At 38.4% G+C, this 21866-nt stretch overlaps 1 protein-coding gene across 6 annotated transcripts in view; it reads right to left on the bottom strand.

Moving 5' to 3' along the window:
- Nucleotides 1-2033: 2033 nt before the first annotated feature.
- LOC103754577 (oxidoreductase NAD-binding domain-containing protein 1) overlaps nt 2034-21866 on the bottom strand; it is a 32255-nt gene continuing 12422 nt past the window's right edge. Inside the window, exons 1-9 of one of the 6 annotated variants that reach the window (XM_018075606.2) lie at nt 21253-21271; nt 19100-19154; nt 16746-16908; nt 16423-16486; nt 12083-12189; nt 8440-8581; nt 5456-5698; nt 3048-3156; nt 2034-2406 (exon numbers count right to left, since the gene is read on the bottom strand). In XM_018075606.2, coding sequence (XP_017931095.1) covers nt 2252-2406; nt 3048-3156; nt 5456-5698; nt 8440-8581; nt 12083-12189; nt 16423-16486; nt 16746-16876 — 951 coding nt within the window. In that variant the 5' untranslated portion in view covers nt 16877-16908; nt 19100-19154; nt 21253-21271 and the 3' untranslated portion in view covers nt 2034-2251. Of the gene's footprint in view, nt 2407-3047; nt 3157-5455; nt 5699-8439; nt 8582-12082; nt 12190-16422; nt 16487-16745; nt 16909-19099; nt 19267-20437; nt 20529-21252; nt 21272-21866 lie in introns of those variants that run through there. The other 5 variants (XM_018075605.2, XM_018075608.2, XM_008920423.3 and 2 more) reach the window with 5 other exon arrangements.

Genomic DNA, 21866 nt, shown 5'->3' on the forward strand with positions numbered 1-21866 from the left:
GCATTAAGCGGAAAAAAAGATATACCAGTTTATAATCCACATAATGATTTAAAAGTCATAAGAAAAACAACATGTAAAGGCTTCTCAGAATCTTTTTATCATTACACTGTCAAAACACGCAGGAGCCTAACGTGTGGTTTTTATTTTAGGGCACCAGTACTTCCCGATAGCAATGTATTGCACGTTCCTAGGAAAACCCTGCTGCTTTCAAGCATCAAGCTCTGACATGTCAACTGCAATCTTTGTGAATGCAAAGCCCCCTTGGTGTTATTTTTTGTGACAAGCATGCTGTCCTATTTACATTCTAGAGTGAACAAACAAGGAAGCATTCCTTGAAACAGGGGTACTCAGAAAGAATCTTCCTCTCGTCTGAGGAGGAGGGAATGCGATGAGACATCCCCTGTGGGTCTGCAGGGACTGTGGAGGAGGCTGGCGATGTCAGCGGGCGGCAGAGCCGCGTGGAACACGAGCACAGACCTCAGCGGATGAGGCTGCAGGCAGCAGAAGGCATAAACTTACAGGCAAGGCCTCATCACAGTGCTGTCCCCAAAAGGCAACTCTTTAAGGTCCATCAGTCAGAGTCATGCCCTCCTGATGGAAAATACAGCCTGTCCTTCAGCTGTGTGTGCTCTGAGCAGCAGCAGGTATGGCCTGTTCTCTTCGACACTCAGGAAGTGCTGGCATCATTTCAGTTGTTGAATCACCTGCCATAATTACAGTAGTAGTTTTGTGCTTCCCTCAAAGCAAGGGCCTGGAGTTTCCCAGCTGGGCTGCCTTATTGGATTTTGAAGATGAGGTGCATGTGGATATGGCAGTAGGTATCCTACAAGCTGTACAACGTACCAGATTGATAAAAAGAGGGTACTACTAGAGGCTAAACTCAGCATGCTGAAGCTAAAATGACTTTTGGGAGAGAACTACAGCTGGGCTGGAGGCCTTCTTTGCCAACCACAGGGATGTTATGCTTGAAAAACAAAGTGCTTCACACCAACAGTGCTGCTGCAGGCTGGAATAGGCTGATGGGATCGATATCCTTGCAACCTCTGTTTAGGGCCAAAGAAGTAACACACTGATGGCAAGAAACTTGCTGCATTATCTAGCTGACTATTGTCTGAAACATTTAACACAGGGTAAGGAGCCACTAACAAAGACAAGGCCTTATCTGTTTAACATTTTTACTAATTCAATATTAATTAAGTATTTTTGATACTGTTCCTTATTGAGGTCTTCAGATGTACAGTGGGAATCTCTACCACTTTAAGGACTTGAACTGTCTATGCAGGTAATTGGCAAACTCACTCTAGCTTTTTGTTGGTCTCAGATTCTACAATGAGTTTTTCTACAAGATGGGCAAAGAAGCTTCATTCTGGAAGGGCTCAGGTGTCAGCCATGACACAGAGAGGTACACTCATGCCTTACAAGAGCAATCTTTCCAGAGACTCTTCTCCAAGCAGAACTGATATGTCCTGGATTCCCCTAAAGCTCTGTGCTTTATGCAGCAGGATTGTGGAGATTTCCAGTCTTGGCCCTTGCTGGCCAGTACTGCTTTTGAGGATGCAGCACACAAAAACACAGTCTTGGATGGACAGCCTCGGCACTGGCACGGGATACAGGTTCAGGTGGGAAGCTGTACTGATGCCTAACACTGCTACACTCAACACTTCTAACTCAGGGCTGAATAGGATTACAAAAAAAAAAATGTCTTTTACTGTCAACACAGCTGAACCACATAAAAGGTTGGGTTTTGCTTTTGACAAGAAATGGCGAGAAGGAAGTCACAACACCGCGGCTGTACTTCTATAGAAGTGGTACTGTGTTATGTAGAACTGGGGAGGGAAGGGTATTGACTCATTTGGAGCAGATTCAGAAGTTGTGGCCTCATTTATTTTTATAAACAGACCTGGCATTGCTGCATAACTAATTCTCTGCAATTGCTGAATCAGGCACTGAAAGTCTTCTAAAAGCTGACTAACGAAGTGTCTAAAGTGAAAATATGCTGCTACTCATAAGAAGAAGCAAACTAGCAAAAACCATAACAGTTAATGTCTTTAATACAAAATCACTTTCTTTCCCCAAAGCATCAGCACTGCATTACAGGTATATTACAGTTAAATTAAAAGGAACACCGTTACATCTTCAGAGGACCTCTTCATCTATGAAGTAAAATCTTCCAAATAATTCATAGTCCATTTCTGTACATTTTAGCTTATCAAAATGCACTGGAAAAAATAATATATTTCAGCAGGTGTCACTACCACCATTTCTCAAAGAAAACACGGTTTCCAGGAACACCAATGTTAGACAGTAGTTTGGATATGGATTCTATCATTGGAGGTGGACCACAGATGTACCATGAAGTATTGTTAGATACGTGTTTTTCTAGATCCTTTTCAGATATTCTTCCCTCTGACGAAGAAAAAAAGTAGGAAATGAGAACAGAAATATTAATCGTGAAGTCATTTCAAAAAGAATGTCTGGTTAGGGGTATTTCAAGCACTCCTTTCTTAAAAATGCCTGGCCTGTTTCAGAATAATAGGTATTGAGATTTGAGGCTTCGAAAGCCATTTGTTCTTTTGGGGATTTAGATCAGTACTTCTGCTTGGAATGCAGAGGGTATTAGTCACTGAAGAGAACACAGCTTACATACAAGCAAAAATCCCACATTCATGAAAAAAATAGGTAAGTATCTCTAACACAAATACAGCAGAAATGGAAACATGCTGAAATGTCTCTTACAAGCAGTCAGATTATCCTTCATCAATCCCACCTTAAGCAAAGTAAATAGGAAAGTAAATACTTTGCTTAAAAATTTCTGGAATAAAGTTTGAAGTGGGAAATACCAGTATAAAGTTTTGAATTAAAAGAGGAAAACAAAAACTGGAAAGGGAAAATTTTTCTGCAAAGCATAGTATGGTCAGTGAAATTATTTAGGTTTAACTCACATCTCGATTTGAACCTTTAAATGTAAAAATACTGAGTTATGCATAATAACTTCATCCTTTAGGATGTAATCAAACTTGGACTTTGATACCATTCTGTACATTTACCTGTAACATGTGGCTGAAGTTCTTTACAGATCTGTGAACGCTGTTGGGTAACGTGGAAACAACATGTGATCTTTCCAGGAAACGTGTTCATCAAACCAAGAATATTTTTCTGTAATGTTAAACACACTTGCTTACACCACAGGCCATTAAATCAAAGCAGATGTATGCACACACTCCCAGAACACCAGTGATTATTACAGAGAACCAAGACTTTGCATTTCAGCACCGAGAACCTGATGGGCTTGATTCCACAGGGCTGACCTGCACACCTACACACACAATTCCCACACCTGGAATGTAAATTCCCTGCCAGCTACGTTAGAGCTTGTCTCCTTTGCTGAGATAGGTTGAATCTGTAAGATTTGAGCCTAAGAACCAGTTATGTCATTTCCCAGTTTCTTCCCCTTTTAAATTCTCACTATTTCCTCCTTCCACTTGCATAGGGGTTTTCCATTTAAAAACCCCCTGCAGTATGTATTTACCATTTGTTAGGAACTTTTTGAGTCTTGTCTGCTTTATGTGGTAAGATTACTAGACCTTTTACTGTCTCACATCCTCCAAGTAAAACCAAATACAATATAATGGTAATGTTACTTTTTACCAGAGTAGAAAGTAGAAACGGTAATTTTCAGTTCCCTAACTCACAGCTGTGATAAGTTACAGCCAAAACCCCAGCAGCTTCAATTCAAATCATAGTAAAAAAATAATGTGTCTCTCAGATGCTGTAGTTAATTCTGAAATTAAGATTTAGCTGTTGTCTAGATTCTGCACTATTTAAGATTTTCACTGCTGGAATGGACACTGGAAATTCTTAAAAATATTTTGAAATACAAATAATGTCTACTCTGCAAATAGGTAAATTAGCTCATTTAGTTGTGTTTGCTTGCTAACTGGTTACTGCACTAGAGAGTCTGCCATGGGTTGCTTAACAAAAAACCCTAGACAGATACTACTTAGTAGGCAAATCTGTTCCTGAATCCCTAAAAAGACAAGGAATGAAGAGCAGCACAGCCTGACACTGTAGGACACTAGTTCCACTAGTACCTCTACTGTTGACTTGCTATCTTTTGTAACTCTCACACTGTATTGCTTCTACCGTTTGCACTAAGGAGATTTTCAGAAGCAGTGCCTCAGCCTGTGACATGAGAGCACATCCAGAACAAGCATCACACCCAAGACATTGGTGTTTCCCTTTGCCCTTGTCAGCCTATACAGAGCTGGTCCTTCAGGGAACAGGTCCTCCAAACCATCAGTGACAATCCAGCAGTTCCCCCTGGAGAGTTGTACAGATGTTTCTTGCAACAGCATAAGGGCTCCTAGTGATTCTATTTCCTCACTCCTCTGCACAGAAGTAAAGAATTTTGACAGACATGTTCTGGACTTGAGGGACACGTGAAGCATATTGTAAGCACTGTAAATATCATTGTGTTCTCTTCTGTCCCAGAAGCTTTAATACAAAAGCTCTGCTGTCACAGCATGGCTGAAGTGAAACCGGAGAATGTTAGCACAGGCACTGAAAACACCTGTGCATGCTCAGAACACACTGGCACAGCAGCAGTGGGCCAAATGGAGGAGCAGATTATTCTGCTTCTAGCAACAAACAAATGAGTTCTCAAAGAAAGCAAATATCTCCATATCTAGTAACATGGCAGAATTACAGAAGAAAAACTAGTGATGGATCCTATACACGGTTTATTTTCACCTTTATCTTACAATCAAAAGCCTTCAATACTTTGAAGAAATCTAAATCATTTTGGATGCTTCTTTACAGAAGCTGGGCTAATTTGACCCTAAAATGTTATCAGTGACCCTTAATGGCTGAGTGTGACAACTGATCTTTAACTGCTGAGTAAATGTTGATGAAGTGCTGGACAAGAAATTTTAAAAGCAGCTATAAATCCTTCATTCATACAATAGTACTCAATAATAACTAATGCATTATCAATAAAGCTCCCCTGTTATTTTAGAAAGTGTTTCCTTTGGATATAATTGCTCTTTTCTAGTTTTTAAATTCAATACAATCTATACCAAGACTAAGTGGTTTCAGTATTATAACATTATGCATACTATTGGTGTGTATATATACATATAAATATATATACTCTTTATTATACTATGATGCTCTTATGAGACTATAGTAAAATGCAGGGCTACAGTAAAATTTAGGGGTAATTGACTTATCACCAAAGTCACTGAGACCAGGTATATCTAGTAACAGCCTTAATTTGTACACTGGCCTAAGAAGTTAACAAAACACACATGGGATTTGAGGCAGGAAGTGAGTTTTGTCTCCATTTGTACACTGTCTTACACAGAAGGACTCTCTGGAGTTTGGCAACCAATTGATACGCTCACTAGCAGCTGAATAGCTGAGACCTATTTTTTAAAAAAAACACCTTTTTATTTACCTTAAATAAGAGTTCACTTGTATTTTTTGCACTGTAGTACAGCTTCACTGTTCCCAATTTGTGTCCATTTCCTTTACCCTCTTGGTATCCATGAAGATCTGCTATATGCAGCAGTATAGAAAACAATGGGTTAATTCCAACACCCCCTGCTATCAGCACTAGGTTTACTGGGGAGTCACCAGGCTGAGGATCAAAGAAGAAATCACCTCCCACTCGCAGAGCCACTTCTGAGTCAAGAGTACACTAGGACGGAAAAGAAGATATTTAATTTCAAAATGAAAAGCAAAATTGAAACCTTATTCTTCTCCCATTCCAGTCACAAGACTTGCTGGGCTGTGATTTTTTATTTTTATTGACCAGTGAGGGAAAACCAGAAATACTTCAGAATATACACAAAATTTCCAGCTATCTGAGGTAACCCAGTGTCTCTAGGGATCCAGTTCTTCTTTCAGTCTTATGGTAAGGCAGGATGGCAACTCCCCCTTTTCATCCCCATAGGACTTGAAAGAGGAACGATTCACACAAGAATTTTCCAACGCAGGACGTGGTTGTGAAAACCCGAGGTCAACGTGAGATCACACTTCTACCCAAACCCAGCCTCGTGTCAAGAAAATTCCCAAAAAATAGAAAACACCCAGAACTGAAGCAGTATCCACAAGAATACTTCTTACAGAATCACTTCTGCATTTGCAACTTCAGAGGCACAGAAGAATAAAAATCAGGGGAAAACCTTCTCTCTTATTCTCCATTCGAATGTAAGATATTATTTCTTAGAGAAATTAGTCCAAGCATGTTTTTTTGTTACATGGAAAATGAAAGCTACAACAAAAAAATCCATTTGGGCCAAAATCTTCTTGGTAAACCAGCACTGCATCCCGGTATGAAGGGTGAAACTGCAGTACAGAGAAGTCAGGTGAGTTCTCCCACATCACTGCAAGCAGACAGAACAAGTAAGAGCAGAAAACACAGCTCACTTCAGGCCGTATACAGGTTTTCAAAAAAAACCCTAAAGAGGATAGGGAAACCAAGGAAGGTAGGAAAGGAAGAGGGAAAAACAAGGAAAGCTACAACAACTGCTAAAAAGTTAGCTTAGAAAATGAAAACACTTCCTCCAAAGAATCCTTCTGGTATCAGGAAACAGTAAATTGAAACAAAAGGAATTCCATTAATGACAACTGCATAGACAGCAAAGGTCTAAACATGCAACAATTCCACCAGGACGAAGGAGGAGGCCTTTGGATTCAGGTATTGCACAGAACACACAAGTTCCTAAAGTCGTTAGCATGATCATTAAAAAAAAACACCCAAATTTCTTGCCTTTCTTAATTATTCCATGAAGTATTGTCTCTCAATTACAGTGTAAGACAGTCAGCGTTCATTATCTGAAGCCAGTTTCTCTCTCCTTGTTCATATACACCACCAGGCTTTCCCACCATGTTTTACTCTGGTTTAGAGATACATGAATCCACAAGTGTTCCAGATTCACATGGCAGAAGGAGGACACAGAATATGGTACCCTTTGAGGAAATAAACCTTTTCAGGGAGAAACAACCTCTGTCATCTAACCTGCCACCTTAACCAGATGTAGCTCATCAAGACTGGACATGAGGAGATCTCTCATAATCAGCAGTCTCCCACATATTTCCACGCTTTGGCCATGACAGTGATAACAATAAGTCAGTATATAAGAAAAGACAGTAAAATTCTGGAGTAATATGATGAGAAAATGTTGTAATTTAGTCTAGTTTATAAACACAGCTCGGGTAGAGAAGTGAAGCGATCAATGCATTACATGGACATTTTTCTAAAAGGCTACATTTTCCTAAAGCTATAAAGTACACAGTGCTAAAATTTATGATTTATATACAGTAATATTAAGAAATAAATACCTCTAAAAACCCCAAATACAGTAAGTAGATGAGTGCTAACTATTCCCATAACATCTTCTACCCTGAGTTACCAACTTCCTTTAGAAGTAACTTCTAAACAACTAAGTACCAGAGCTTTTTCACCACATATACAACATTTTCAAATTCTAGGTTGATTTTTTTTTTCTGCTTGTTTCCTAAGGAAAAGCATGTGGTTTTGTTTAGCTAGAAGAGTCCATATGTCCCCTGGTGGTTTCTCTACAGCATCAGGTTTGGCATAGCTTACCCCTTGATTAAAGATTTATCCTAAAATTCAACCAGTAAACTCAGCAACAAACTAATTTATGACATCAGAAGTCCTAAAAGAGTCTTCAGAGATTGTGAAAAGAACAAAAGTTGATAGGACAGATCACTGATGAAATATTTGAATCCTCTGACTGTAACTAAATGGGGAAAATGATGAACAAAACACTGCAAGAGACCAAGTGTCAGGCTTTGTTTTTAATATAGCAAAAAAATCAAGCCTTGAGTAATATGTCTATATTACAAAAATACTGCATATTTAAGAGAATATTATAGAAATCCTAAAGTATTCTGTTGTTTTGTCATTTGAGAAAACCTGATCTAAATATCTCCCTTGTCTCCCTCTTAATAAACCATATTTATCTGTGATTTATCAATGATTTCCATTTTATATTTGTAGAAATGCTCAGAAATTATGGAACGTTATCAGATTAGCCTTGTAAGGTGTAACACTGTTGTCAGGGACACAATTTAGAACAGAGAGTTTTCAACATTTTTAAGTTTATTAATTCCAAAGGAGTAAGAACCCTTATATGCACTAACTACAATATCATTTTTAGTCCACTATAAGCACAAGTGGAATCAAAAGGTTGCAATAACCATATTACCATATAAACATCCAATTTCAGTCTCTTACTGAACAATAGGTTTTAAGATTTATGTTGTATTAAAAATGGTTGAACAAGTCAACATGAGTTTTGCAGTCAATAGCCCAAAGTGGTCTAAAAACACACACACATAACCCCCTCCACATCCCCAAAATCCCACAAACAAACAAACAAAGAGCCAAATCTCACAGTTAATGTCATTTACCTCAGTGTGAATCCAGTGAGCAGGAGGATGAACAGTGTGCTTTACTGCCAGCTCTAGTATTCCTTCTCGTTCTAAGAGGCCAGGGCTTGAACATATTGAGAACCCCCCAACTACAGATACTCCAGGAATAAAGAAATCAACCCTAAAAATAGACCAGAAACAGAATTTTAAAAAAGAAGCCAACAACCTCAAACATGGAAAACAACAGCCAAAACAATATGGCTGCTTTTGTTTCAGTTATCTTTCCTTTACAACATCTTCATTTCCGTAACATAACTTTTCCAGAAAAGGAGTTAATCTTGCATAATGCCATTTCCTTAGAACTAATTTCATCTAGAAACAAGTCATCATGTTTTTTAAACGAGAAGGTTTTAAAACCGGACTGGGTTTAGCGTTAGATGTCACATCTTAAAACAGACTAGAATTCTTAGTGTTTTAAATAAATTATTTGCGTATTACAACAAAAACACAATATGGTCTGATAGAGTGGCTTAAATTCCACTCTTTTTGGTCCCTTTGATGGGCTCTTCAATTTTAAAACATAAGAAGATTGGGATTCTAATTTTAGGAAAATTACTTTAGATTAAACACTTTCTGTTCCTGGGAAGATGAAACAGTAGAACTAACAGTGTGTAAAAAATTTCTCATGGGAAAAGTCGGTTACTGGCAGCAGAACTGCAGCTCCCTCTGGTGGCAGGTATCACTTTCTAGGTTAGGAAATTGAACTGGAATAAATTCCTGCTTTTTCAGGTTTTGTGTTTGTTTGGGTTTTTTAAAGTTAAAAGTGAACCACGCCTGGGTTTCTACACATTAGAAGGTAACATATGACTAAGCTTCTGTAACACTAGACACTAGACAATATGGAAGGTAAGCCATTACTACATATGAACTATAATTCATTCTCATAAAAGTAAGGCTTTGGTATTCCAAATAGTTATCAGAAAAAAATTAGAAGTTGTTTTATGACCCATCATTTGAACTCCTCTGTGTTCCATAAATTGTAAATACTTTTGTTTTCTACAGCACATAACAAAATCCCTGTATTTCAAAATAAACGTAATGTTTATAACTAGTTCTTCTGCTCCCTTTAACAAACAACCACACTGCAATGCCAAGTACTATAGAATCGTTATTCAATTCAAGCCTGGGTTAGGCTGGCTCAGTATTTGTTAAATGAGGATGCAACAAGAAATACAGACTGGCTTCCACAGCACAGATATCTTCTTTAAAGAGCAAAGCTGTATCCTTTACAGAGATCACAATTGCTTGAGGGAAGAGAGAAGCACTTTGAACAGTTCACGACTTTAAACAAAAAATATCTCCCCGTACAGCTTCATCCTTTGAAGAACAACATCCTCTCTCTCTCAGAATGCACAAAGTGTGAAATATACAACAGTGATATAATTTTTAACTTTATGCTAATAAACTTGATGGTGTATAAAGGTATCAGACTGCAAAAGAAAGGTTAACAACCAAAAACGTTGAGAAGGTTCAATTCACTGTCCTCAGCTTCTGCACCCCCACAGCCCCATGGGGCCCAGCTTTCCTGGCAGTCAGGCTCCAAGAAATTAGAAAGGACAACTGTTATAATGCAGCATTTATCAGAGCAAAGAACATCCAACGATGCTACTGAAGCTCTTTACCTCCCTCTGGTGGAAAACAATCTTACTACTTACATTAACGAAAAAAATAAGAATTTGTGCTGTAAAGTAACAATTTACATTCAAGTCAATCTGTGCCCAGTGGGGAAACACACACACAAAACCAAACATTGCTGCAAAACCTCAATCAAACATAGTTTTTACCTTTCTAAAATACTAATGCAGATGTACATTTCTTTCCACATTAGTAGTTCTTTCCCAGTTACATAATTGTGAGATTGTAGGGCACAGTATACTGTATTATAGTGGACAAGCTCGTATTTCTGATGGCTTGTCTGTCTTAGCCATGTTAGGAAGGATAAGAGGGCTCCTTAAGAAGTGCTACCTGTGACAGCTTAAGGGAAAAGAGTAGCTGAAGGGGAAAAAAGAAGGAAACCCCTTACATATAAACCCACAACAAGGAGAGGCAAAAAAGATGTAAACCAGAGATCTGAGAGTGGTTTTGCATTTCCCTCCTTTTAAAGGCTAGCTAAGCCAAATCCTTAAGAAATGAACAATAATTACTGATTGCTGGAAGGAGGAGATTAGAAACATTAAAACCACAAACACTTTGAAGAAGCAGCTTTGTAACATGCATATACCTCAATGCATGTTTTAGTAAATCAAAATGGGTAACAGCAACAAGTCTCTTCATCATTATTTGTAGTCAGATAAAGACCAGTATCTGCCAGCGTGCTTGCAAAACAAATTCACTTTTGCTTCTAAAAATCTCAATAATTAGAACACTTTCAGAAAATTTAAACATTTTAGTGACAATCTTTGGCTGTGACATCTTACTATAGCAAATCCTAACAAGTTAGCCTTTTTTGTTCAGGAAATTGTGGTCTGGTATTTTGTACTGCTCATCAAAAAATGCAACCACAGTTTATAGCTACAAGTACAGAAAAGTTGTTGTGTACCTTACAATAGCATTAGAATACTTTCAAGGAAGAAGAAAATGAAGAAGAGTAATTATAATTAAAGCTTTCAGTTTTCAGCATGATAATTTCAAAAACATTTTTGAAGGGTAAATGTTCTTTCCAAGTACTGGCAAGCAAGAATTTAATATGAGTCACTGCACATGTGCAAAAACTGCAGCAAATTACTTCACAAACAAATTACTGCAATCAACATCTTGTGTTCTGGTTCTAAATTTAAAAGCCAGCATATTAACACTCCATGAGTAACATATGCTGTTAATACCCTAGCAGCTATACTTTGATTCCAGCAAAACCACTTTCAGATGGCCTAAACCAATAAAAAGTTTAAAAACATTTAAATGTCCATTGCCAAAAGCAACTACTCATAGTTTTAAATTAATTTCTAAGAGGAAAAAAAAGTGACAGAGTGAGAGTAATTTTAACAAGGAAGGATGACAAACGTGAATATTCACTACTTCCTTGGAAAAAAAAAGAACACCTGTAAAATTGCTTAAACAAACAGCTAATTGTTTCAAAGGCTTAATAATTCAAGTTTTTTATTTTCAAATTTGCCTTTCTATATTATTAATCCAACCTAACTGGCTTAATTTTCAGAATTAAAGAAACCTCAAGGGGAAAAAATAAAACTTAGCAAGGAACTCTAATTTAATTATAAACCAAAACTAAGTAACTTGCAAAGCAGCAGTCTCAGCTCCACTGTAAAGGTAACTAGTAAATAAAGACAGCAAAGACAGTTTGCAGAATAAAGTGCATGGAACTTTAAAGTACTCTTGAAGAAACAGTGTAATATACATAAACCAGAGGAAAACATCAAAACAATCAAACTGAACATTTAAAGAACATCCATTTCTGCCCTTTTATTAGTAGTATTACATATTTTATAATGACTATTTAAAAATTATGGCAAATATCAGCTATTTGACAGGGCAACCAATAAGAAAACATGGTATTATATAAACTAACAATTTTTTTCCAAGGTTCAAGGACCAGAGAGGCCTTTTAACACTTTGCTGTAGTAGACTTCTCCTAGTAATTTCTCCCACAAATACTGAAAGATCTTACCATTGTCCTGCTTTGAACGTAAAATCCTTATTTGCAATAGCCAAACGAAGTCTTTTGACTGTCTCCGATTCATTGGTGATTCCACACACTTTGGCTTGTGTAATTACCTGGCAAAAGGAAAATAAGCCATTGTGGTACGTAGATATCATTTGCAGCAAAAGTACTCAAGAAGTTGTGCATGAAATATCTATCCCTTCCATGTTCCCTGCAGCATTTCATTACCTACAGCACTAATGTTTTTTCACTGGCATAGAAAACCAGAAGTGGATTCCATCCCTGGAAGTGTTCAAGGCCAGGTTGGGGGGGGCCCTGAACAACCTCATCTAGTGAGTGGCATCCCCGCCTATGGCAGGAGGATTGGAATTTGCTGGTCTTTAAGGTTCCTTCAAATCCAAATCATTTTTTGATTCTATGATTCACTCACACAGTCATTGAATGGAGAAATATTTTTGTACTTACAGTCCATCATGTCTGTCACTTTTGTCAGATTTATTCTAAGATTATATACAAACTCACTTTCAGTTGAAAGCTTAACTATAAAGAGAAGTGATTGCTACTTATCCCTTTTCAGGTTCTTTACACATCTATACAAGACACACACTCCTGCATCTTCCAGCAACAAAGTAAAAAGATTTCTGATATAAAGACTGACAAAGGATATTTGTTAAAGATCAGCTGCAACTGAAGTAAAAGGGAGAATTCTGGAGTTGCATCTAGTTTTATTTAAGTAATTAAATGCATTGCTGAAACATATGTATTAGTGCATCAATGCAAGAAAACCAGTAAGCCTTGTGTTCCTGCATTTATACCTCCCCATTTGACCACATATTTTATTTATGAACACGGGGTAACTACGACACAAGGTTTTTATTGCTGGTTAACAGAGGAGTTTTTGCTTGGCAATCATGCGGGAGGGGATGCCAGAGCCATGGTTGATACCACTTTTAAATACTTATTGAAAAAAAAAAAGATGAAAAATGAAAAGCAGATTTTGCCACAGGGCCATTGAGGACGAGCACCCCACTTAAACTCTTTGACGACCAGCAGTACAACATGGATTTTCATCCCCTCCCTGCCCTTCCTTTTTATATTTTTGAGTTATAATTATTTTTGAGTTATAACTATTTTTGAGTTATAATTATTAACCTTTTTCCTCCACAAAGAAAGCAATGCCCTAAATATTTTCTACACAGGGTGATACACAGATTTCACTCTGTTAAAAGACACTGATGTCACTTACCACAGTAGGAAATACTCACAATACCATTGCAACTTTATCACTTCTCATTTGTGTAAGATCAAACAGATAAAAAAAATAATTAAATTTTAAGCAACTATGCTGTAATTTAAAACACATGGCAGGAAATTAATTTATTCATAAAGTAACATCTGAACACGTCCCCTGTCCCATTAAACAGCAGGACATTTGCTAATTTAAAATGAAGTAGCATAGATTTCTGTTCCACTTTGGCAGACAGTATTAAATGGGGAAGACAGTCAGCTTAAGTTAATGAGAGAGATGTCAGATATATGACTTAAATGGTTGTTCTGACTGAGAAACTTTAAATGCAAGAAACGGACATTAAGTTTAGATCTTCTTCATTCCCTTCTTTACTCTTCAGTACACTCCCTAATTTGTTATTTGGCTGAGAGAGCAGACAGAGCACTGGAAATTTAATTCTTAATCAGTATAAAGTTATTTCAAAAACTAAATTTACATCAGAGTGATTAGTATTTTGGACTATCACAAGAGTATCCAACTGGCCCAGAGCAGGCTGCAGAGAGAGGGAGAGGACACAGGACTCCAGATTTTGCAGCTGTATTTCAAGAAAGCATTAGGCACATTTTCTTATCCTGGTCCTTCACATTATCACTCTTCAACAGGCAATGTTCTGTAGCATTCACACTAATGCAACACAGATTTATGATTCTTTCATCTTTTACAGGACTGAAATAGCCAAATAAGGCAATATTGACTGCGGGAAGCCAACTGCTGATTACATGGAATTTGAAACCAAGCCGAGGATTTAAAATAAACTGATTTTAAAGTGGTCAGAAATAAAGTAACAAAGAATAAATTAAGCATTAAAAAAAGAAACAGTATAATCCTCTGATATGCAGAGAATGTGCAGTAGCAAGAATTGAGCCTAGCTCTTTCAACTATCCCACACGGCTTCCTTCTCTTCCTCAGGCCTTACAGTTCCCTGCACCACCCCAGAGCTTCCAATACCTCATAAGGATCCATTTTCCACATATTATCTAGCTACCCACATGTCCTAGTTAGGACAGCTGAGATCAGTTCATCATGGTGGGTGTAACCCAAAACTGTATTCTATAGCCTTCCATGTCATTTCCCAGAAACTAGACTATTGTTGTCAATAGACTATTCGCACCTTCTGCCCATAGAGCCTGACTCCTCAGGCTATAAACTAGGTGTTAAGAGGCCTGTGAGATAGGAGGATGTTTCTGTCCTCACACCTTTTGTGAAACTCCCCGCCCTGAGGGGAGCACTGAACATTCCTGCCTGAACTGGAGGATATATAATCTTGGAGTTTTGGAACATTTTTCAACCCACTCGTGGGATCCAGAGGACGGCTGCATCTCATCGCTCTCAACCAGACTTAGACCACCACTGGACTGCGATCACCAGTTCTGGCCAGACTGCAGCAGCTCTCCCACCAGCAGGTTCTTCCCCTCTCCCTTTACTTTGGACTCAAACAGGGCCCAAGGAACACCACTTTGTTCAGGCCCCAGGGTACTGGGTTACACATTTGAGTTTTTGTGGGTTGAGACCAATTGTTTGTTTGTATTATTGTACTTACTGTATTATTTTAATAAATTGTTATTCTGACTTATAATCTCTCCTTTGAGTTGGGTTCATTCCCCCTGCTGGTTAACTTTTAAACCAGCACACCACATTGAGCAGAAAAAGTAAGCAAGCCAAGCAATCAGAAATATCCAAGATAACTAAATCATGGTTGCAAAACTCAAAAATGCCATAATTTTTTTCACGTCAGAAGCAAACGAGAACGTGCATCTCTCTGTGCCTGTCTCTACACTCATTTTCTTGGATAAACTGGATCCACCTGAGCAGCTGTACGTCCACAGGGAATGCTACACTGCACTCAAGTAAGAGCTGGCATTAGGTGTGAGTAGCTGAGGCACAGTTGTGAGACACATGGTTCCCAAAGCTGGCTCACTCCCCGACAGCTCTGGCAACAGGCAGAGCAAGGCTGCATTTGTCTCATCCATCTACAGCCCATGTCACAAGTGCTGAATCGTTTGGTTTGGGGGTGACCTACATATCCCCTCCACCTGGCTTCCTTTTGGGAAGAATTCACTTGGCCTGTGACTTATTCTCAGCTAAAGTTAGGGAAAAACCTAGCAGAGAAGCACGTAATTATGTACACATACACACGCTGACATCTGTGTGGTGTGTTTGTCCTGCTGGGTGGCTCATGCAAGGCTGGCTCATCACAAATAGCTACTCAAGACTGAGAGAACCTAATTAAACAATGGAGAAAAAGTGGACACCCTTTCCCAACTCCTGAGCATTAAAGATGGGATTTTTCAGTCAAAAAAGTGCCTTAACTCCTGAAAGGGCTAAGAAAAATGCGGATTTTTTTCACTAGTCAAATATTTTTGAGAACTGAAGTAATATTTATTCTCCCAGTATTAAAAACTTCAAAACATCTACTTCAGCCTAATATAGAAAGGACATATCTATATGAAGTACAAGAGTATGTTCACCTCTGAACATTATGAAAAAGAATGCTTACTGCTCAAAACTGAGATCCAGAATAAGCATTTCTGTATTTTGATGGAGAAAATGCTTTATCACCCTTGTATTTGTGAATTGAAATAGATACAAATGAAGATCCTTTTTACAACTGTCTATCAGCTCTCCTTTCAAAATGTCTATATTTTTTCTTACCTCCCGTGCTATAAAAGGACATTTTCCACATTTTTTAATCTCAAATCTGGATGAGAATTATAGAAATCCATAAAAATTTGAGAATTCTGTGTAGAGGTGATGGGTATCCATGTGCTTTCGTTACTTATTATAATTCATACTTGACCAGAATTCTATTAAATTTCTTGTCCAACATAAAATAAATAGCATCACATCATCGACAATTTTCATAACTCATTACATTTCACCCATTGAGTACAAAATATGCTAATTTTACAACAACATCAAGTATGAAAAATTACAAGAAGTATGACAGACTCCAGCAGTACGGAAAACAGAGCCTAAGAATCAAACGTGATTATCCAGTACAATTACCTTCACAGCAAAAAAAAAAAATTACTTGCATCCTAAAGAACACAACACTAACCTCCTGGCGAAAATTATTTGCTGTCCTCTCTAGATGATCCATTTTCCTTTTTGATTTTATTGTGCTGCAACAAAAAGCAAACAAAGATAATTGTCATTCTGACAGCTGTGCTACTGTCCCTTACTGATACGAATTTCTATTAACATAACAATTTACCAGTGTAATCCAGACTACAGATGACATAAATCTAAATAAGAATTAAATATAAATATATAATTGGGAGTTAAATTAAGTATTTATAGGTCTGTAGCACTTTGTCAGCTTGATTTTGGCAGTGTTACCATGGCACTGTCTGAAAAGAAAAAAGAAAGTGGATAACCTACCCGTTCACTGTGCAGTAATAAAAAGAAGAGTGCCTCAACACTCCCAATGCAGAATGAGAAGGAAAAATTCTGCTAGCACCTTTCAGTAACTGAGGAACAGTGTAACCCACATAAACAGTAGTATGAGCCATGACGACTGGGCACTCTTCAGAATCACAGGCTCCTGAAAAAAATCACAAATATTTGTTAAATGAAACACTGCTTGACATGGCTTGTTTTCACCTTTTATTTTCCTTCAAAACAAAAAGGCCAAAGGTCAGCTGGAGCTAAAACTAGCAACAGACATATAGGATAATGAGAGGGAATTCTAGAAGTATGGAAGTATCATAAAGAAGTGAAAATGTGCATCAATCCAGTGAAGGGGTGTTATGATCTGCCCCTGAAGCCAGATAACTGACGCTCTTGTTAATAGATCCCTTGGGATGGATTGGAGTGAAATGACACTGAATGACCAGTGTTTGTACACATATATACGGCAGGTTTATTGTACAATAACTTGGTTGCAATGGAAAGTAAGTATGTACCCGTTTTGGTTATTATCTATAGAAATACATCAGCATAAAAGTATCACTTAAGAAAGTATATAGGTGATACTTATATAAAGAGCGATACCTTCTAAGAGAGAAGACTTGACAGCTGCCTCTCAAATCAGTGTAGTTGAGCCAGTTATGCCCCTTGAGAAGTGATGAATATCTTCAGGCTTACATGTGAATGTTATGATATCTCCCCCCCGGGGGGAAGGATTTTTACACCTGAGCCAGTTGTGTAAGGGAGGAAATTGGCATGATAAAAAGCATTATCTTGCCTCTACAGGATCTGCTTCTCATCAGCCTTTCCCCTTACTTGGCTCAAAACCCAGTTTGTTGTTAAACAAAGGTTGGTTTGTCATGGTCATCCTCCAGGGTGGATACTAATCCCTTCTGCACCTGGCCTGTTCTTATGCAGATCAGAAGTTTCACCACCACAAGCCTAAACCTCTCCTCCTCCCCTTGGGCTGGGGGGTGCAAACTTTGGCCTAAGCAAAGCACTCACTGTTTTTGAGAATGGCCGATTGTTTGAGTCATTAACATTTCAGTCTCTCACAAGGGGAAGATGAGCTTGTCAGAGATGATATAGAAAAGGCTGAAGTGCACAACACTGCTTTTGCCCCAGTCTTCACAGGCAAAGCTTGCTTGCACACCGACCTCTGCTTGTACCAGTGGTGTTTGGGAAGGATAGGCATAAGCAGGAGTAGGGCCAACAACTGCTGAAAGAAGCTGGATGTATTCAGATGCACAGAGCCAGATGGGTTACACTCAAGGTTGCTAAGAGACACAGCTGACATGCTTGTCAGGCAATTGTGTATTATCTATGAAAAACATTTACCACACAAAGTCTAAAAACAGACTAGAAACAGACTAACACATGGTCATTTTTAAGAGAGGCTAGAAGGAGTGCTTATGTCCAGTCGGCACCATCTCAGTCTCTGGAAAAATGCTTAGAGCTTGTCCTGTTAGCTCTGTGCAAGCTAAGAAAGTAATCAGGAATACTGGACACAGATTTACCAACGGTAAATTATGTTTGATAAATCTGAACAGCTACCATGATGAAATAAATGTCTGGTCATGCAACCATGGGGACAGGACACAACACATCTTGATTGACCTGTGGCTCCTGACACCACCTCCCATTGCATGTTAGTAAGACGAGGCCAGATGGACTGTTGGAGTGTTTGAAAACTGTCTGGGCAGACAGAATTCATGGCTTCAAGTTGCTTCAGTTGTTGGCTAACAATAGTAATAAGAGTACCCTGGCATTGTTATTGGGGCTGACACAGGCCAATAAATCTATCAACAACTTGGATGATGACACAGCAGGTGTCCCTGTCCATGGCAGAGGGGTTGGTCTTTGAGGTCCCTTCCAGGCCATTCTATGATCAGCAAACTTGTGGATGATGCTGTGTTAGAGGGATGGTTGACATCCTGAATAGTAGAGCTTCACTTCAAAGCGGCACTGAGAAACTGAAGGACTGGAAAGCAGAAACCTTGTTAACTTAAAGACTTACAAAGGTCTTACAAAAGACTTACCTGGGATTGGCTTAACCCAGTGTGAACAACTGTCCTGCTCCAAGCAGATTTGACTAGATGACCCTCAGAAGTGCCTTCCAGCCAACATATCTTTGATTTTAAATGTTCAAACAATATATGAAAGAAGATCAAACACTGACTGTGCATTCCCTTTCTATTGGACAATTTCACAAACTTTAATTAAGCCTGTTTGTTCACAGGTTTATTTAAAAGCACATTAATCCCTCACACTTCCATGTACCCTATATAACACATCTCTACATAGTTAAGCAAGTGGAGGACACTTACATGCACTACAGTGGAAACATGGTGTGAAGATTCAAAACTGGGCACTCAAACGGAGCTGTGACACAGAAAGATAAACAGACATGGTCAACACCCAAAGAAAGGCAGAACCACATTTCATTTACAACAAGCAAATCAGAGAGCCAAGAGATATTTCTCATACCTTATAGGCCTTTGTTTTTCCTAAAATGGATTAGCATAATTCTCTATCATATTATCATCACCCATCAAACTGTATTATTTCTGCAATGCAGTCCATTGCTTCTTTAAAGCATTAATATTTTATTTCCATTAAAATCTCTTCTTCTGCATTCTTTTAAGGTATGTAATTTATTTTCAAAATGTTTTTCATTTTGAATCCTTTGAAATGGCAACAATCCAACTTGTTCAGTTAATCAGGCCTATACTCTCTAGGCTTTCACTAACAACTGTATTGGCTGGTCACTTAGTAATTTGTCCTGTTTGTAATCTTGTACAAATGGAGGCAGAGCTTCCTTTAATTAGGCCGCTCAGAAATGGAATGCGTTTCTCAAAAGTCACTACTCAAAATGCCCACTTTCAAGCATAAGAAATACTTCCTGCAGTTTTTAACTGTCCATAATTTTTAACAGCTCTTCATCATTTAATTCCACAGCAGCTTGCAACTTTTAAAAATGGAATTATTTAAAAGTCATCTAGCACCAGTAAACAAAATTACTCAAAAATTTTTTTTCACCCCATTACAGAGGACTTAAGGTGTACTTAAGTGTTTAAACAAAACACTTTAGCACTTACTACATGCAAATGTGTAGAAGCTATTGATAACAAAAGTATTAACAATCTTAAAATATTTTAGCACAACAAAGTACACATCTAATGAAGAGTCCTGTTCCTCTACCTTGGCATGCTGTATGTAAAGCCAGAGTGCTTGAAAAATCATTAAGTTTCTCAAATTCATGAGGTCAGTTTAGGATTTGGAGTCTTTCAGACAGCATATCCATATACACCTTTTTTTTTAAGGCTTCTTGGTTTTGGATTCATGTTTTCATGCTTTTCACTCTACTACATTAACTAATTCAATGTAAACATGAAGGATGTTTAAAAGTGGACACTTATGTAAGCCGTTTATGCCAATGGCTGTGACTTTAATTAAATCACTACAACATCCATATGAACCACATAAAGTCTGACACTTTGCTTCAGAGGCCTAGGACTGAGAATAAAGATTTTTTTTTATCAACTCACAACTTTCAAAACCCTTTCTGCAATTAATTGCTAATAAATGCAGCAACATCTGCTGGTCAAAGAAGTGGCACAACTTTTAATTCCAATCAGAGATTCTGGACTGTTTATTTTACGTACTTGGTTTAATTCTGCTGCTGAGGTGGACAGTCATTTAAATGAGCCATCCTCATTCTCCTCCTTTTCACTGTTACCACTTTAGGAAGTAAATATGCTCAGTTCTACAAAGGAAAATGTAAAAAACCAACCAACCCAAAGTTCAGTATCAACACATAATACTGAAAACAAAATAAATGGCAGCCTAATTTTATAGTCACAGCTGAAAGATCCTATTCATACAGACTACTTTAAGACTGAGACTCTTTCATAAATAAGAAATGACTCTTGAACAGTAGTTCAAGATCCTTGTTCCATTTACATTGTCATCAATCACTTTCCAATCACAAAGATGACAATAAAGTCAGTTGTCATTTTTACTCTGGAACTAATAAATTCCAAAATGTCTTTTAATGACCCTGGTTCTCCTCTACCACGGACAGGTGTGAATCACACCTTTACACAATGTGAACAGCTTCTGCCCCATCTGTCACTCCTGTGGCTTTCTCCACCCAACCAGCTCTTTGGCAACTCCCTGCCCTCCATGGAGTGCACTGCTTCAGTCTCCCAAGCTCCTGTCATGTGGGATGTTCTCCCTTTATTCCCTTCTAACCCTAGCTGGTACAGGAATAGCCACTCCAAATACCCCCTTACTTCACAAAATCACTGAGTGGGTGAGGTTGGAAGGGACCAGAGCGGGTCATCTGGTCCAACCTCCCTGCTCAAGCAGGGTCATCCTAGAGCACATGGCACAGGATTGTGTCCAGATGGTTCTTGAATATCTCTAATGAGGGAGACTCCACAATCTCTCTGGGCAACCTGTTCCAGTGTTCAGTCACCTGCACAGTAAAGAAGTTCTTCCTCATGTTCAGGTGGAACTTCTTGTGCATCAGCTTCTGCCCATTGCCTCATGTCCTAGTGGCTGGCACCACTGAAAGGAACCTGGCTCCATCCTCTTGATACCCCCTCTTTAGATATTTTACATGCATTTTTACACTTCCTTTGCTCCATGGAGAGAAACAAGTGCTACTTTTATGACTGTTATATGACTCCTTCTTCTCCTCACTTATAATCAATCATTCATTCTCCTTCTCCTCTGACCCACTGGCCCTGGGTTAGTTAGTATTGCTTGAGATCTATGACCACATCTCTTCTTTCTTTCAATCCTACATTACTATCTGAAGGGAGAATTACTTTCATTATTACAGAATTACATGGGCTCTACCCATACCACACTGAAGAGCAAATTACTGTGTAAGTTAATGCAAGAGAGTGTTGAGGGGGCATCAAGGGTACTTAAGCAAGCAGGATAAGGAAATCTTTTACCAGAAACTATCTCTCGGTAAGAGGTACAAACAGTACCCCCTGCAAAAGTCACCAGCGAAAGTAATGTTTTCCCCCTTTTCCCCGGCCTGAGGAGCGCACGGTGAGCGCAGGGGGCGCTGGGCAGCCC

This window comes from Manacus vitellinus, unplaced genomic scaffold (genome assembly GCF_001715985.3).
Source record: "Manacus vitellinus isolate BGI_N305 unplaced genomic scaffold, ASM171598v3 scaffold_3_pilon, whole genome shotgun sequence".
NCBI classification, from domain to species: domain Eukaryota; kingdom Metazoa; phylum Chordata; class Aves; order Passeriformes; family Pipridae; genus Manacus; species Manacus vitellinus.